The sequence below is a fragment of the Ahaetulla prasina genome, chromosome 4 (genome assembly GCF_028640845.1).
Source record: "Ahaetulla prasina isolate Xishuangbanna chromosome 4, ASM2864084v1, whole genome shotgun sequence".
Lineage (NCBI taxonomy): Eukaryota > Metazoa > Chordata > Lepidosauria > Squamata > Colubridae > Ahaetulla > Ahaetulla prasina.
In genome coordinates, this window is record NC_080542.1 from 83,568,318 (window position 1) to 83,582,827 (window position 14,510).

General features: G+C 39.8%; 1 protein-coding gene across 7 annotated transcripts in view; it reads right to left on the reverse strand.

Moving 5' to 3' along the window:
* The window catches only part of ZDHHC3 (zinc finger DHHC-type palmitoyltransferase 3), a 118,084-nt gene that overhangs the window by 36,539 nt on the left and 67,035 nt on the right, over positions 1–14,510 (reverse strand). For 5 of the 7 annotated variants that reach the window (XM_058182080.1, XM_058182074.1, XM_058182077.1 and 2 more), the window contains one exon: positions 14,125–14,255. In XM_058182080.1, coding sequence (XP_058038063.1) covers positions 14,125–14,255 — 131 coding nt within the window. Of the gene's footprint in view, positions 1–1,048; positions 2,428–14,124; positions 14,256–14,510 lie in introns of those variants that run through there. The other 2 variants (XM_058182079.1, XM_058182078.1) reach the window with 2 other exon arrangements.

A 14,510-nucleotide genomic window follows, 5' to 3' on the forward strand; every position in this document is an offset into this window, starting at 1 on the left:
GAAATTACCTAGTTTATATATTTACTCTGATTTGCATATTTCTATGCTTTTCATAGTGTTTGTCCAATTTGTGTTTGGAACTCAATGATCAATGAGTCATTTAGTAAAATCAACTATTCCGTTTGGAAAGAATAAAGAACCAAATTCAGTGTAAAATTATTTATTTGACTTGAATGTAAATAATTTTATTCATTGATAGCTAGGCAAACATATAAATTATTTGACTTTTTTTCAGAGACAGACAAATTAGTTTATCCAAAATGGTAGCCTGTGACAAATTTATTGCAGTATAATTTTTATGATCCACCAAAAATACACCATAAAATAATACTGTTAACAGCATCGCCCATTCTCAGATCTATTTAATATCTAGAAAGATATTTAAAACTTGGGAAAATATAGAATATCCTGCCAAAAATTATCAAAATGAAAATGATCCAAGCCTCCATGGAGATAAAATTCTACAGTTAGAAAGCTGATGAAAACTGGAACAGAAAATGCTCTCTCATCACTGGAAAATTGGTCTGCTGGAATAAATCTGGTAAATTACTTTTAATATGTAAAGACCTAAACACACGTTCATATTCTCTTTCCAGTATCTTGTTTTATGAATCACCGAGGTTCTTTGTCTAATAGGCTAGTAACTATAGTATCATTCAAAAAAAATATCAAAATCATGATCTAAATATAATTGCTTAAAATAAGTTTCACTGAACTCAGTGACTCTTACTTCCAAGATTGGGAAAATATCTATTTCTTTTTCTTATGATTGCTATAAGTATTTTTTTCAAAACATCTCTTAACACAGATCATCGAGGATTACTGACCCACAAAATATATTCTTCTGCACTAAACATTTTAATATGCAATTGTGGAAATAGGAAACTAGTTTTGTTACTGCTTGCTTGTTGAATGTACAATGATTGAATATAAAAGTGTAGTCACAGTACTATTTGATCCAAATAAAATTAACACTAATTACTCAACTATCTACAATCTAGAGGACAATGGAATTTAAAAGAACTTGTTTTAAATAAGGGCACAGAAGCAGGGTTCAGAAAAGGTTTATTGCATTTGTTCCCCATATGGAAGCATTGACAGTACTGAAAAAATGCAGCATTCACATTATTTTCAAAATGAGACCATCAGAATTTTTAAAATCCAAAATATGCAATGAAATCCCTGCCTATATTCCAAAGTGCTACAGACTCACTCAGTTTGGGTGTAAGATGTTCTACTTATGTTTCTTTTAAACAGAATGCCTTCTATTTAGTCCTCATCTCCAAGCTCTTACTATGTATACAGTTTGCCATCCATGTAATCATGAACGAAGGCATGCATGATCTTTTTACACGACAGTTCTAATTGTAAAATATATATGTATACAATTAAAGCAGAACAAGTATCTAAAGATATAAAAAGGAGGTAATGTTAAAAAGAAAATTATAGGACAATGCTAGACTTTTACCTGAATTTTTAAGCCTCTTCTACACATGAACACTATTCATTAACTATTCCCCTTTTTTAATTAATACAAATTTTATCTTGCTATTCTACACATTTAAATCAATTTCCCATATTTCTTCAATTATAAGGCATTACAAAGCCACACATACAACAGCCTTCATTCAAATAACCAATAATGACAATTCCTGTTTTCCAGAAAGATATGCACAAACAGCACAAGCAGAATTCTGTAGCTCTCCAAAATACAATAGTGTTGGCAACATATTTTTAAGCTTAAAAACTAAGCAAAGTTATTAATTGGCCTTCTAGTTGAGCCTTATTTTCTCTTCCATTATTTCAGACATTGTGTGAGGCTTTAACTCAGGTGCATACAAAATACCACAACATAAAAGTATTTTCTGCCACAAAGAAGTTCATGACTACTCATATAAAATGATATTCCTGGCATAGCCTGTTGTTTAGTAGTTGTGTAAATACTACACAGTCAGCATAGGTGGGCAGAGAGAGAAGAGTTTCTCATTTACATTAGTTATATCAGCGAGCAGACGGGGGAAAAAATAGGCCAGTCAAATTATTAAGTAAAAAAAGAAGAAGAAAACGCTTCAGCCAGAGATGAAGAATTACCAAAATTCACAGAATACAGACCTGCTTTTTCCCCCCTCATCTTTTCTCTGCAGTTATCTGCCCTTTTACAGGCAGTTTTTCTTTAAACAAAAGGTTTTTTCACTGGAAACATTCATATGAAATAGCCATAGTGCCGCAAATGCAATTTTGTTTGGGTGAAAATGTTGTCATGAATTCTTAGACCACATACTGATATGGGTCGGCTTTTCCTTGGTCTGGAGTAGCAAATGGGCTAAGCCAAACTATAGAGAACGGATGGCCGAATACTGCTTTCATGTTCATCCATTTTGTTTTTTTAGCCCATCTTCTCTCTTCTTTTTTCAACTGCTCTATTCCCTGAAAACAGAAATATGACATTTTCAGGCAGGAACTTATTTTGTACTTCTGGTTTCGGGGAAAAGATTCCCTCTTATCTATCCTTTATCAAATGGCTGGAGCAGGAAAATAGTAAGATTTTCTAAACATATTTTTCAACAAATTAACAAAGGCTGGCAGGGGAGATGGAAAACCAATAATGTAGAAAAGAAAAGAAAAATCATAGTTGCCATGACAACTTTAGGAGTTGATATTAATATTCTCCTTCCCAAAATACTTAACAAACCAATTATGTTTTATTGAAATGATTAATAAGAAAACATATACATTTCCAGATTTAAGAAAAGCCTAACATTACTTTTCCATTTTCATTTAATCATGTTTATTTTCTGCACTTCTGATGCCATCCAGATGCACTGAAATTTTATTTCCCAAAATTCGTCAGCTAGCATGACCAATATAGCAACAAGTTACAAACCCAGCACATCTGAAGGGCACGTTGTTAGAGAAAGTTGCAGTCACTTGCCAGCAGAAGAAAAAATTGCAAGGTAAAGTATAAGTATAGAAAAGGGGGAGACAGGAACAGTATTAGCTTAGGAAAATTCAGAAGAAGAATCCATGTCAGATGAGTTTCTAATACTTCAGTAATAAGCACCCCTACCCTGCATTAAGAATTAGTTAAGCTATAAAAGTTACATATTAGATATTTTTGGAAATCGATCCATTCTCCTTTTTCAGGTAATTTTTTCAAGTGATGTGTCTATCATGAATTAATTAGGGCATCTTTTGGAAACTTCACAGGATGCTTATAAATACACGAACGATAGAGTCGCTTATGTCATTGTCCTTAGTAAATTGGTCTGGATATCAAAATATTTGCCTTAGTAGTGAATGGACAATTCAGATTACACTCACTCACTTCTCCCAAAATGGGTGTGGCTGATAAATATGATGGATCTCTCCATAGTTTGCTTAGCCCATCACTGCATGAAACAGACAAGACAGAGAAAGAAATACAAAATACATGGTGGTTCTTTTCTCTGGTTTGCTTTCCCTGAAAAAGTCTATGTTCATAGTTCACACAATAGGTACAGCAAAGCACTCATGGAGCCGTTAATAAAGTTATTAAACATGTCTATGCATAGATGGAGTCAGCAGCTAAAAGCTACATTGCTTACCCTTACATGCTATTTGGTCATGTTATATTATACTGTAGTAGGATGTTCAAACTGCAACACTGCATTGACGCCAGTGAAAAACTTTTGGAAAAACAAAATTTAGACACAAAAGCACAGTGACAAGGGATATAGAAACAATACTGTACTGTATAGAATACAGTATAGGTAGTCCTTGACTAACACAATTCATTTAGTGACCGTTCTAAGTTACAATGGCACTGAAAAAAGTGACTTACAGCTGTTTTTCACACTTATGACCATTACAGCATCCCTTGATCACATGGTCCTGTGATCAAAATTCAGGTGCTTGGCAACAGGTTCATATTTATATTGGCTGCAGTGTCCCAGGGTCATGTGATCACCTTTTGTGACCTTATGACAAAGTCAGTGGGGAAGCCAGATTCACTTAACAACTGTGTTGCTAACTTAATAACTGTAGTAATTCACTTAACAACTGTGTGTGGCAAAAACTGTTGTAAAATGGGGCAAAATTCACCCAACAACTCTCTTGCTTAGCTTTAGATATTTGGGATTCAATTGTGGTCATAAAGGGATACAATATTGCCTCTTCCCCAGAATGCAAGATTTAAAATAGAGAAAAAATACAGGATACAGCCAAAATATAGTATTCTGCTAGAAAGTAGCTTTAAGTTAGAGTCAGAATTTCACAAAGAAAATATTTTTGTACATAATATTGCAAAAAGAGATAGAAATACAGTTTAAGCTCATTGTACAAATATCTAAAAAGGAACAGATTCTGAATGTAATTTTATATAAGTTATTGTATGAAATATGCTACCCATCAATCTAATTATTAAAAGGACACATAGGGAAATCAGAAAATCATAAAACCATCAAATTACTTTGGAATCACAATATTTAATTATTAAACAAACTGAGCAATAATCATGTTGACATATTAAGCATGTTTTGCTAAGACAACTCTTATTTATGATTGTGAAGTAAATTCTGAAGTTAAGTTTTATGTTATGGAATAATAAAATAAATAATGATTGCATTTAGACATAAGAGTGAATCTTGGCTTGCATTATGACAAGTCATAAATGTCAAGCATGTTTACTTATTTATCACTTGGCTTTACATGCTGCTCCAGTTAAACTGATTCTGAATAGCTTACAAATTCTCCTTAAAGACAATAAAGTAATATATAGATCAAATCTAAATAATTTGCCATCAGTGTGATATACTTTTCTCAAGGGAACAGGCTATTTACTATTCTTTCCCTCTGGATCGTAACAGCTCTACATAACACTAATAAGAATGGAATCAGCCTCATCTCTGGGGAAAATGCGCGCTGCACTTCCCTCTGGGGAAAAGGTCCCTAATTCATCCTGTCATTCCACCCTGGCTGAAAGGATGCAAGAAGCTTCTGATATCAGTTGTCATATATGCAATTGCTATTAAGCTTTTTAAAAGTCAGATCACGAAGCAGCATAAAAGTACTAATAATAAATTAACAGCTTGATGAATACATGATTTTTGTTTAAACTCAGAAAAATTATACTTTACCCAATATAAAATTCAAACCAAATGAAAACTATGATTTGAGATCTTATTTCGTGCCACAGTGCTACCTTGCAAAATTTGTCAGCTCTATTTATTTATAAATTATTTTAATGCTTATATATTTATATAATCATAGATTACAATACAGAAAAGTAGAACAAAAATAAACTAAAATAAGCATATAAATGTAAACTATTTATAAAATGCAAAATCATAATATTTAAACATGTCCCAAATTTTAAAATGTCTGGAATGTAAATGTTGGGGGTTGGTGTTATATTTCCCAACTACTACACTAAATCTAACTTCTTTTACACATATCTCAGCTTTGGGTTAAAAAATAAATGAGCAAAGTTTAGTGTCACCCAAATAAGATGAAAGGGGTGGAACAATTAACAAACACTGAGCATCTTGGTATACTGTACGAACAGTCTATGAACAGATGATCTACTGGTTCTACTGTTCTGTTACAATATTGCTCTATTTTCCATATAGCACTAGAATAACTTGCTAATGATTTGCTAATATTCTGTTTTATGTATGTCCTTAGATTATCACTATGGTATGTTGGTTTAAGCAACTCATTTATTTTGTCCATATTGTAATACCTTAAGTTCAAAGACACATTTATTTGATGTTCCATATCTTTACTCTCTCTTTTATGCTTACTTTAACATGATCAAATCCTAAAGCTAAGGGTGATTTTGGTGAAAAGTTATATGGGAATGTGTTTAACTTTTAAATGAAGGTCCTATGATAAATTGAGAACAATCAGCCAATACTAAGGCTAAGGATCAATTTAATTTAAACCAAAGACTAAGCTTGGTAACTAAATCTTCACTTCAACTTTAAAGGTCTAATCTCAAATCCTAAAATGCTGCTGTATCAAACCTAAGAAAGGGAGAGAAGAATACAAACTAAATTTAGTTTCACAGAATAACTGCTTAAAAGAAGGCTGCAGAAATATACTGAGCTTCTATACTTTAAAATTGTGGCAATAATTTTATTTTACTGCAATATACTTTACAGAATTGTGGCAATAGTCGCTGGACATTTTGGGCTAAAATGTCGGGGGAAATGCCAGTCAGGTCTGGGACATACCAAAGTTTGATGTCCTATCGGGAGGGAGAAGGCCGACAATGTTCCGTTGGCTCCAGGTGCGCGGCCTGAAGCACCCTTCGTCCAAACGCAGCATCAGATGACGCGTAGGAGTCAAGTTTATAATGGCGTATGAACGCCGTTGGAGTGGACCAGGCCGCAGCTCTACACACCTCCTCCAAAGAGGCGTGTGCAGCCCAGGCAGCCGATGTTGCTGCACAGAATGGGCTGTGATAGGGTGTGGAACTGGAAGTGTCAGCCGTTCGTATGCAGTGATAATGGTAGTCCGAATCCAGCGTGCCAAAACTGACTTGGTAACCCTGGTGTCAATGGATGACGGTTGAAAGGAAATGAATAAGGCTTCCATTTTGCGGATCGATGAAGTGCAACTGATATAGATCTTTAGAGTGCGGCACACATCAAGAGTGTGCCAAACATATTCCTGACGATGTTGAGGGTCCAGACAAAAATTTGGAAGTACAAGCTCCTGTGTACGATGGAACAGAGAGTTGACCTTAGTAAGGAAGGTCGGGTCAAGACGGAGTACTACCCTGTCGCGATGAAACATACGCAAGTCCTGTCGTATCAAGAGTGCTGAGATCTCGGATATCCTGCGTGCCGAAGTGATTGCAATGAGGAACGCCACTTTGAAGGAAAGAAATCGTAAAGAGACTTCTCTGAAGGGTTTGAAAGGGGCTTTGGTAAGTGCAGCCAGAACCTTATTCAGCTTCCAAGATGGAAACCTGTGAATCACTGGAGGTCTGAGGTTGGAGGCCCCTCGAAGAAAATCTCGGAATAAAGGGTTCCTGGACAAGGAATCCGCTGATCCACAGGTGAGTACTGAAGAGAGGGCTGCCAGGTGTCTTTGTAGTGTGTTTGGGGCAAGTCCCGATTCAAACCCCTTCTGGAGAAACTTCAAAAAATGTCCAATAGTAGCCGCAGTAGCAATCCTGCCACGTGCATCGCACCAAGATACGAAAGTGCGCCATGTAGCCCTGTATATCCGGGTGGTGGAGCCTCTGTGAGCTGCTTGAATAGTAGCTATGGTGCTACTATTCAAGCAAACGGCTGCCTGTGTTAAGAAGAGCCTCTCAACCTCCAAATGGTTAGATGGAGCCACTGTGGGTCCGGGTGTTGAAGGGGCCCCAAAGAAGTTTGACTTTGGCTGCCAGTATCTTCCACAGTTGTGCCACTGAAAGGGACAGAAGGTCTGCAAACCAAGGCCTCCTGGGCCAAAATGGTGCTGCAAGAATCAATTCCGCTTGCTCCTCCATGAGTTTTCTGATCACTCTGGGAATGAGTGGTAAGGGAGAAAAAGCATAAAGAAGACCCCGAAGCCACCTGCTGTGGAGAGCATCTACTGCCTCTGCACCTTGTGTTGGAAATCTGGTAAAGAACCTCCATACCTGGTGGTTCGTCCCCGATGCGAATAGATCCACCTGTGGTTTCCCGAATCGACTGGAAAGATCTGTGAAGAGAGCCGGAGCCAGAGCCCATTCCGACTGGTTGATCGTGGTGCGACTGAGAGAATCCACACACATTGGAGGAACCCGCAATGTGGTCTGCTGTCAATGACCGCAGATTGCATTCTGCCCAGTGGCCTAGGCGAAGCGTCTCCCGGAGGAGTGCCCCCCATTCGATTCACATGGGCTTTCGTTGTGGTGTTGTCCATAAGGACTAAGATGTCTTGCCCTGACACATGTTGCATAAAAGCTTTTAGTGCCAGGAATATTGCTCGGAGCTCTAGAAAATTGATACTTTGGCGGGATTCTCTGTCTGACCACTGACCCTGCGCCAGAAGTGGTCCTAGATGTGCCCCCCATCCAAAGAGGCTGGCATCCGTGGTGAGGATCAGACGGGAAGGCTCCCTGAAGTAAGATCCCTTTGAAATAGCGTTGAAAGTCCACCAATCTAGAGATGTCCTCACATCCTGAGGCAGGGTTATTCGAGAGAGTGATGCGCTGATACATTTCCATTGGTATGGGAGTAGGAACCATTGGAGAAGTCTGCTATGTAAACGAGACCAGGGAACAACATCGTAAGTAGAGATCATTTTTCCCAGCAGTTGGGATAGTTGTAATAATGTCCCTCCCTGCGACATTGAACGGTCATATCCGAGAGACTGGCCTGTCTTTCCTGTGATAAGGAGACTATAGACTGAATCGTGTCAATCTGTGCCCCCAGATGTACTATATGCATAGAGGGAACCAAGTGGCTTTTGGCCCAATTTACTGAAAGACCATTATCCTGTAGGATCCGAATGGTGATAGAGAACTCCCTGTTGGCTGCTTCAGTGGAGGATGACATGATTAATATGTCATCCAAATAAGCTTGAAGTCTGATCGGTGTGCTACGAATATGTGCTAATAAAACTGAAAGGACCTTGGTAAATACCCGAGGAGCTGAAGACAGCCCGAAGGGTAAGGCTCTATATTGATAATGCTTGCCATTATAGTAAAACTGTAGAAATTTATGGTGGTTCAAAGGATAGGGATATGGAGATAAGCCTCCATCAAATCTATAGAGGAAAGAAAATCCCCTGGGCGAATGCATTCTAGGATGGAACGGAGGGAATGCATTTTGAACCGGTGATAGGCTATGTGTCGGTTCAGTGCCTTCAAGTCAAGAATTGCTCTCCAGCCCCCTGACGATTTGCTCACCACAAAAAGACAGGAGTAAAACCCTTGGCCATTTTGGTTGAGGGGAACTGGCTCGGCGGCTCTTATGGTAATCAAATGTTGAATGGCTGAAATCACCAGAGATCGTTTTACCGGATCCCGGGATACTGGGCAATGTAGGAAAACCGTCGGAGGGCTGGAGAGAAATTCAAGCGAAAGGCCATTATGTATGATGTTTCTGACCCAGAGATCTGATGTAGATTCTTCCCATTGGGCGTAAAAAAGACTTAAATGCGCTCCAATGGGGGATTCCTGTATTGAACTACTTGGACCTTCTAAACCCTCTGCCCCGTCCCCCCCAAAAGAGCTTGTGGCCGGGGAAGGAGGGGCCTGATCTGACCTGCCCATCTTGTGGTTGACCTGGTCTGGCAGCAAAGTAGCGCTGACTGCGAGATGTGAATCCTCCCGAATCCGTGTTCCGAAAGGACTGCGGGCGAGAATAAGGGTGATGATGAAGCTCTCCTCATCTGGAAAGCGATGGAACTACCTTCCTCTTGTCTCTGGTCTCGATGACTATGGGGTCCAGAGAAGCCCCAAACAGGTTGGACCCTGAGAAAGGGGAAGAAGCTAAGTGCCATTTGCTTCTGTTGTCCGCCCACCAGTATCACAACCAGAGAAGCCGTCTGGAGGACACTGATGAACCCATGGCCTTTGCCGAAAACCTTGCTGCGTTCAGGGTGGCATCTGCCGAGAATTCCAAAGTGGCTATGATTTTATTCAAGTCTTGATGTGATCTAACATCCGACGATGGGAGTCTGCCTAGAAGCTGTTTCAACCATAGCAAGGATGCTCGGTTGAAAAAGGAAGCTGCCGTTGACTGCCCAAGCTGCAGCTTGATGGCCTTTGATGAGGGTACATTCAGCCCTCCTGTCTTCTGGGCAGAGATATTCTTCCGCAGGCCCCGCCAGGTGTGATGGTGTTGTGAGAGCGGTGACAGGAGGGTCCACTGTTGGTATCTGTAGTAGTTTGTCAAGCTCTGGAGCCACATTATAAAATTTTTTATCCAATGTGTTTGGATTGGAGCCCGAGCTTGGAAATTGCCACTGCCTCTGCACCACGTCTAAAAAAAGCTTGGGTTCAGGAATGGCCTCTGAGATCACAGTTGGCTCTGCAAATAAGGTGCCCAAAGGGTTCTGGTCATTTGTAGGGGGCATTGTTACTGAAGAAGTCACGCCCAATCTGGTAGAGGTTTGGCCTTGTACAGGAGTGACCTGAAAAGGTGCAGTTTGAAAAGTCCCACAAATTAGGGTTGGTCTGGAGCCACACCCTCATCATCAGAAAGAGCTGCCTCTCTTTCGAAATCATCATCAGAAATGGAGCCCTCCGAATATATGGACTGCTCAGTATGTTGATGCCTTGTGTCCCCCTGACCATAGCTCCTTTGCACATTAGTAAGGCGATCCTTGCAACGTGAGGACTGAGGACATGTCCAAGATGCCTGTTGTTGAAAACATTGTGTCACCCCTTGCCTAATTGCTTCAGAGAGCATGACACCACAAGAGTCAGGCAGTTGGATGATAGGTTGCTGTGTGTTAGGAAAGATGGTCTGACTGGGAGAGTTAGCCATCTGAGGGCCAGTTATCTCAGATTGCCCTGTAGAGGGAAATATATTTGAGGGAGGAACCTCCTGTGAGTCCTGAATGTCTGACTCAGATAGGGTCCTGAATAATGGTGTGGCCTCAGTTAAAGAAGGTGCCACTGTCAGGGGACCAAGAACCCAGTTCTGGACCTAAAGATGGCCGGCGTTCTGGACTTTTGGGTTGATCAGGCTTGTTTGTGACTGAGTGACTTGCCTTCACTAAGGCCTTGTCAATGGCCTTCTCCAGGGCTCTGTGGCGATGATCCTCCACCTTATCCTTTTTTGATAAGGTGGACTTAGATTTTGCTTTAGAGGGGCATTGTGAGGGTGCCCACGAGGTTCCTTCCCTGGGGTCACTAAGCTCCCTGTAACTAATTCTCTAAGAGTGAGAGGAATGATCGTCATCTGCCATTTTGAAGGAAAAATCTGCTACTTTTCCCGCTAAGAACCACTCTGCTAATTGCCAGGAGAGAGAGAATTTTTTTTTAAAAAAAATGCCAAGCGGTTAAAACCGCTACTTACGGAGCCTGGCTGGTACATTGCGCTGACGTTCAATTCCCTCTCCGTCTGGTAGGGAAGGCAATCGCTAGCCTCAGTGTCACAGCGATCATGGCGGTTTATTTTTAGCCCAGGCACTGTGGGCGGCCCGCTTGCCAGCTGGCTACTAACGCAGCAATTCAATTGTGTGAGAATGAGGCAAATAAGGCTGGGAATCCCCAGCAAATCGAAAAAGTGAGCCTCGCTGGTCGCTAGCCTAAAGGCTTAAAGCGCGACTTTTAGAAGCCGGAGAGGCTTGGCGGCAGATTCAAACGGCTATTTTCCTTTGGGCCGCGGCCACTTGTCCGTTGCAGAGATCAGCAGCAACGGACCTTCTGGGAGCGCGTCAGGGCTAGCCTGTGGTTGCTTCCCAGGACTATACCGGTCGATCCGATGTCCAGAGACTGGTCCTCGGCGGGCTCAGGTTAAAAAACCCTTCGCGCCGGAATTAAACTGACTGTGGAATCTGAAGAAAAAAAGGAGAGAAATTGCCGACATGTCTGGTCCTGGCAGGACCGAGTCGAAAGCTGGAGAGTGACAGCAGGAGGCGGGGCTTACTACAATCAACAATAAACGGCAGACTCGGTCCTCCAGCAAGACAAGAGGAATTCCCAGACCTGACTGGTGTTTCCCCTGACATGGAGAATATTTTAGTTCACAAAATAGATGAAATGAAAAAAAAGGTCACAACAGTAGAAGCGTAAACTATTCCCTAAAGATGGGCTGCATGTATAAGCATCTAAATTTATAGTGTTGGTTTACAGGGACTGTTGCAAACTGTATTATCTGCATTGATATACTGAATTCTTTTGATCTTCTTTTGCCATATTCATCCCATTCAGGTTTATGAGTTACTGTCTTCCTTAGGTATAATAATGGAATATATGAAACCTATTGCTTTTAAAGATTTTGATTCTGATGCAAAATAATTTCTATTCCATTTTAACATAATATTCCATCCTGTGACTCTTGGGACTGAAGTCTTTCTTATTAAATTTCTACAACTGGGAACAATGTAGGCAAAGAACATTTATGAAATCACTAATTTGAGACTTTGAATACTAAATAAGAACTTTTCCCCCCTGAGATTTCTCTTCCTTATTTAAAGTTCTACCAATTTATTTCTCACTTTGGGCAATTGGGCGTCCTCCTGGATGCACGGCTGTCGTTTGAAGATCATTTGACAGCCGTCGCCAGGGGAGCTTTTTATCAGGTTCGCCTGATACGCCAGTTGCGTCCCTTTCTAGACCGGGCTTCCCTCTGCACAGTCACTCATGCCCTCGTTACGTCCCGCATAGACTACTGCAACACTCTCTACATGGGGTTCCCCTTGAAGAGCACCCAGAAGCTCCAACTGGTCCAGAATGCGGCTGTGCGGGTAATAGAGGGAGCATCTCATAGCTCCCATGTGACACCTCTCCTGCACAGTCTGCACTGGCTTCCGGGTGCAATTCAAGGTGCTGGTTACCACCTTTAAAGCGCTCCATGGCTGAGGACCGGGTTACTTACGGAACCGCCTACTACCACTGGTAGCCTCCCATCGACCTGTGCGCTCCCACAGGGAGGGCCTCCTCAGGGTGCCGTCGGTCAAGCAATGTCGGCTGGCAACCCCCAAGGGGAGGGCCTTCTCTGTGGGGGCTCCTGCCTTCTGGAACGAGCTGCCTCGGGGCCTCGTCAACTCCCCAACCTCCGGACCTTCCGCCGCGAACTGAAGACTCTTTTATTCCATTGTGCAGGGCTAGCTTCAATATAGCTTCAATATAATTTTAAATTTTTAATGGGGTTTTATTTATTTTGAATTTTAGCCATACATTGAATTAGTTTTTTAAATGATTTTTAACTTTTGTTATATGTGTTTTTATCAGCTGTAAACCGCCCTGAGTCCTTCGGGAGAAGGGCGGTATAAAAATCTAATAAATCATCATCATCATCATCTAAAATCTTTCATTCTCTTTGTCTAATAGAGATATAATTTCTCATTTTTCAATATAAGTTACTTGAAAATGGGTCTAGAGAAGATTATTACAGAAAAATTCTAAGGAGGCTTCAATAGAAATAAGTGCCAATATGTTCCACGAGGTTCCTCACTTATAAGATGCTCAACATCCTTATTTTTGGTGAAAGACAACATGATACGTATGGCTTTCATTTCAATGTACAAAATTTTAATTGTTTCCTTTGTAAGAAAAATAAAAAAGATGATTAACTATCCTGAAACTATCATTTCAGGATTCTGCAGAACATGGCACTAAACTATTGGTGAAAACTATTGTCAATTTGTATGCATAACTCCATGAGAGTAGGTTTTTGCCAAACCTCTTTCAATTCATGAAATTGAATTCATAAACAGATGACAACACTGACTCAATTTGTTTGGATCTGATATAAAAAAATATCTCTTTTATTCCTACCTGTTACCCCAGGCAACTTGATCACAATGCACAAAATAACTGTGCTTTCTGGTGAGTAGGACCCAATAAAGAGAAATAAACAACAACATCCATTGCTAATCAAAATTGATAAACAGATGCTAAAAGATGCCTGATCAACTTACATTCTAAGCCAGGCAATCACAGATTTCTTTCTGATGCTATTAAAAATACCAGATACTAATAGTAGTTAGTACTACTAACAATTTTCCTTTGAAAGAGAAGGGCACTTATTAATATTGAAATATACAACTGCTTTAATTGCTAAATCATTTAACTTTAGTTCAGAAATGGTGGGTGACAAGTCCTCTATATACAAACTTATACTGCCCAAATTATCTCCGTATGTCACTAATGTGTATATTACTGTTCAACAGAACAACAGGAACAGTAAAAAATGAAATTGTAGAAAGTTATCAGCAATGAATATCCACATTTTATATCCACATTTGTCCTAAACCAAACTTTCCAAACAAGGTTCCCACCTCTAAATTAATTAAATATCTGGAGAGCATCATATTAGGAAAAACTTTGCTAATATTTTTATTTCAGGAAGTCCAATTGCTATTTATAAAATATATTTTCTACTGTAGTTTGGCACTCTCCTTCTTTTTTGGACAAAGACAATGAAATCATGCCAAGTGATTCTTTTAAAAAAGGAACAAAATAATCAAGAGACAGGAAGTACTCACTGTTTCATCAGTGCAGATGGAATGTACCTGCGTTCCAAACATTACAGATGTGAAAATGAGAAAAAGGAGAGCCTCAAAACACAAGAGGATCAGAAGGATCACAGTGGTTGGTGGAGAGAAAGAACTGCACTCTGAAAATACAATATGAAAAAGCATTTCATAGTCTAGCAACTGAACCAATGATAATGCTGCTTTTGTACACTACTTAGTTGCTTATATTGAGTAGTTTCCAAGTTTATTCAATTATAAATGAGATTTAATTATTCAGAATTATTTATAAACCACCAAATTCCAACATCTGGAAATTAATTATAGAATTCTGAAAGCCAGAAGTCATACAGTCAAACTTTAAAATGTAGCATGAATAAATACAGGTATTCTTCAAT